We start from the raw sequence: 4,630 nt of genomic DNA on the forward strand, positions 1-4,630 counted from the left end.
GACTATTTTGCCCCTATATATATATATATATATGTAGAGTGTTAATACATATTACGTGCCTGTTTCTTCACTGATTCAGTTTGGCAGTTTCTATTTTACGCTTTTCATCATCATTCCAATTCGGAAGGATACGTTTCTATTTTGCGTGCTCGTTCCAAGGCTTTGATATGCTAGGGTTTCATTCTTGCTGTTGTAGTCTGGTTCTGTGATTTTCAAGTGAAGACGACGAAGAGGAAGGTGTTCAGTTGTCACATTTTTTGGACTACAACTAGTTCAAATCAGTTGTTTTCGAGTTTCTAGACGATTGTAGGATTGCATGATTAAAGTTAGTATCAATTTGGTTATGAATACATGTTCAGTTTATGGTTTCATTCGTATGATGGATCAGATGCTCTGTTTTTGGATTGATATGGATCAGATGCTCTATTTTTTCAATTATATGCATTTTACGTGGTCCTGTGGAGGAGAGTTCATTCAGATTATGTGAAGAATGTGTAGTTCTCATTTTACTTTGATGTATCCATAATGAGGCTCTGTGTGAATGATATAATTCAGAGTATATGTATCAATGTGAATGTTTACAATTTGTTAATGTGGAATATGTAAAGAATGTGGATGTTCTCATTTTAAATTGATGGTTGCTTAATGGGGCTCTGTGTGTGCGATATAATTCAGAGTATATGTGTCAATGTAAATGTTGACATTTTATTAATATTATATGAAGATTGTTGATGTTCTCATTTCACTTTGATGTTTGCTTAATAAGGCTCTGCGTGGGTGATATAATTCGAAGAATATGTATATGTATATGTATCAATGTGAATGTTCACGTCTTCGTAATGTAAATTATGGATTTAGCACTTGAACTGTACACATAGTCATCTAATTTTTGCACAATGTGAATTTTCATATCGATTTTGATTACTGTTCATTATTGTGTTTTTGCGTTTTTACAGGAGATGAATACCTTTATGATGTTGGTGTGAACATATGGTTGCAGTACAACTGTAATAAATGTTGCCCGCGTATTGTGTTATTCTCGTTTGGTGGAGTGTTTGTGTGAAAAATGGGATGAGTTGTCTACTGGTTCTATTTCATTGTTCTGTAAACTACCTGGGATTAATAGGTGTGATTTGGACAATGAGGAAGAATTTCAGAACATGTTACTGCTTGCTAAATCAATGGAGGTTCAACATGTAGAAGTTGTGGTTGAGTTGAAAAGTGATATTGGTCAATCAAGTAGCTCGGGATCGCTGCGGGTGGGGGTTGAGGAAGAAATTGATACACTCCGGAGATTTTGCCATCATAAGGAGAAGGTATTGTTGTCAGCCCCTTGGGCAAATGGTATTACGCATGTGGGACAACAGTTTGTTGGAGGTGTACAAGAATTTTGTGATGTTTTATGTAAGTATGCCATACAATGTGGATTTCAGTTTACGTACGTCAAGAACGAGACAACAAGGTTACTGCTATGTATGCGATGCGTGAAGAGAGAGGCTGCTTGTGGGCTATACATTGTAGAGCACAACAAGCAAATAGTTTTTTCTACATCAAGAGGTTTAGTGATATGCATAGTTGTGGTACGAATGTCCAAACATCGAAGAATCCGCGAGTTAGTTCGAATTTGGTGTCGAGTACCATATTTGAAATTGTGAGGGACAAGCCGTTGACTTGGCCGTGTGATGTGGTGACTATTTTGAAGAGGGATTATGGACTAGATGTGAGTTACCATGTCGTATGGTTAGGTGTGGAGAAAGCAAAGGCTGGTATTCATAGAGATCACTCATTATCGTTTGACCAGCTGCGGTGGTATTCGGATGCTGTGATGCGATACAATCTGGGAAGTTATGTCAATATTGACTATGATGCAAGTAGTCAACAGTTTTGTCATTTCTTTGTGTCATTCGCTGCGTGTATTTTTGGGTTCAATTCTTGTCTGCCTTTATTATTCCTGGATGGAGTATTCCTCAAAAGAAAGTACAAAGGTCAGCTACTTGTAGCAACGGCGAAAGACGGAAACAATGGTTAGTATTTTGTTTAGCTGTCTATTCATGTCAATATTCACATTGAGCAGCATAGTCTGGACAAATGAGTGATTGAGAAATTATAAGTAATGTGAACATTGACATTAGTATGCACTGATGTAAATGTTCACATCTGTGTCTGCTAATGACATGATGTGAACATTCACATTATTATACACTGATGTGAATGTTCACATCAGTGTATACTACTGTCAGTTGATTCATTAATGAACAGTACTGTGAATGTTCACATTATCAATGACTCAACAATTAACAATGAATTATTAATGATCGTTAATGTGAATGTTCACATTATTGATGTTTACGAACTTGAATCCAAAAATAACAATAGTAATAGAGCAATGTAGGTATAAACATTCACATGACCTGTTTCGTTTATATTGTTTTCTATTCACTTTAGAATATTGTGAACAATTGTGTATTGGTGTTGTGTTATAGGTCTATTTCCTGTTGCATTTGCGATTGTTGATTTAGAGACCACGTCCAATTGGTCGTGGTTCTTGCATGAACTTGGGAAGGTTGTTGATGGTAAGCACCAGATTACTTTTATTTCGGATCGTAATCTTAGTCTTTTAGAAGCTATGCCAAAGGTGTTCCCATCAGCTCATCACAGTTATTGCTTACAATACTTGAAGAGCAATTTAAGAGACCGGATAAAAGGAATTGATAATAGATTTAGGGATCACCTAGTAAGTAGTTTGGGTGACTGTGCTTACGAGCCAACTGTGGTAGGGTTCCATGAAAAGCTTGCAAAATTAAAAGAGGAGGATAAACAACGAGCACATAATTTTTTCAAGGACTTGGCACCTAAGCACTGGACAAATTCATATTTCAGGTAATAATAATTTCCTAAAGTGTTCTATTTGTCAAGTTTAAAATGGTAGCGATGTGAATTTTTAATTTAGAATGGTAACAATCTTCCAATTGTGTTTCATGTTCAATGTAAACGATGTGAATGTTCATATCTGCTAATGATGACTGATGTGAATGATGTGAATGTTCACATTTGTTAATTTGTCAAAAAGTCATGCAATGCATTATAGATTTGAATGTTGACATCTGTCATATTTTGTTGTTGTTAACATTCACATCTGTCTATCATTTAAGTTGATGTTAATGTTCACATCTGTCTATCATTTAAGTTGATGTTAATGTTCACTGCGAATGATGTTAATGTTCACATCTGTCAACGTGAATGTTCAGACCTATTAAATTTCGTATTGTAAAATGTTTGTGATATTGTGCAGGGGCATGCGTTATGGGGAGATGACTTCCAATGCAGCGGAGTCATTTAATAACTGGATTAAAGAAGCACGCAATCTTCACATCACTCAAATGGTGGACACAATTCATACTCAGTTGATGCGGCAAATGTCTGCACGGCGTGACCAAGTAAACAAATGGAATGAGCTTATTTGTCCTACATTCGAAACAAGGCTTATGGATTCGTTCACTGACAGCAGGTCTTGGCAAGTTAGCAAAGCCAATGAGGATGTGTTTGAAGTTCATTCGATACCATCTGTTACAGTTGATGTTGCGAGGCGTACATGTTCTTGCTTCAAATGGCAAATCAATAGATTCCCATGTGACCATGCTGTTTTTGCCATTCAGAAGAGCTGCTACAATCTCAATGATTGTGTGGAACATTACTTTCATGTAGAGACATATCGTGCAGCCTATTCGGGTGCCATATTTTCTATACCATCAGTGGAGAAGCCGCCTTTTGATCCCACGGACTTGACTATATACCCGCCAACTGTGAAAAGACCACCCGAAAGGCCGAAAAAGAGTAGGATCCCATCAAAGGGTGAGAAACTGAAGCAAATAAGATGCAAGAGATGTGATAAGTTGGGAAGCCATAATCAGAAATCATGCAAGGAGCCGATATAGGATGTACATTTTTCATTTGAACATTGTGTTTTACATTGGATTCTTATATTCATTTTTGAAATAAAATTGTGTTGTGTTGGCAAGCAAAATAATGGTTTGGCAAACTTAGTATTTCATATGTGTTTTTTCTTTTTCTTTTTGGGTACGAAACTGATATTTTGTTAAAGTTGTAATGATGAGTACATGATATGGACATTCACACTTACGTAAAAAAATCATATAATGTGAAAATTTGCACACGGGTTGAACTTTTTTACATTATTGTTGTCAATGTTGATATGAATAAAAGCTGTGATGTGAACTGTCACATGCATAGAGATTGACATGGTGTGAACATTCACAACTGTTATGAATGAAAAAAAATGTGAATATTCACACCTGTGTATGTTATCCGTAATGATGTCATGCAAACAATGTGTACATTCCTGCACAAAGTATGTATATTACAGAAAAATCAGGTTCCAAAAATCGCATTAATTATGCTCATCACAACATGGCATTATGAATATCGTAAGTGAATATGAACATTCACATTATTATAGTAACTGTGAACATTCACATCTGCAAAACATTAGTGCATATGAATATCGTAAGTGAATGTTCACATTTGGCAGAGGAGAATAACATTTACAACTGTTATGAACAAGAACAAATGTGAGTATTCACACATGTGTATGTGATCCATAATGATGTCA

At 35.9% G+C, this 4,630-nt stretch overlaps 1 protein-coding gene across 1 annotated transcript; it reads left to right on the forward strand.

The window, feature by feature from the left end:
- The first annotated feature begins 848 nt into the window (after positions 1–848).
- On the forward strand, positions 849–3,935 carry LOC145791668 (uncharacterized). The gene is made up of 6 exons (XM_082872071.1): positions 849–868; positions 1,001–1,344; positions 1,434–2,024; positions 2,484–2,880; positions 3,293–3,518; positions 3,657–3,935. The coding sequence occupies exons 1-6, from the start codon at positions 849–851 to the stop codon at positions 3,933–3,935; spliced, it is 1,857 nt and encodes a 618-aa protein (XP_082728197.1).
- The last annotated feature ends 695 nt before the right edge of the window (positions 3,936–4,630 follow it).

Source organism: Camellia sinensis, chromosome 5 (genome assembly GCF_055761805.1).
Source record: "Camellia sinensis isolate YWXY chromosome 5, ASM5576180v1, whole genome shotgun sequence".
NCBI lineage: Eukaryota > Viridiplantae > Streptophyta > Magnoliopsida > Ericales > Theaceae > Camellia > Camellia sinensis.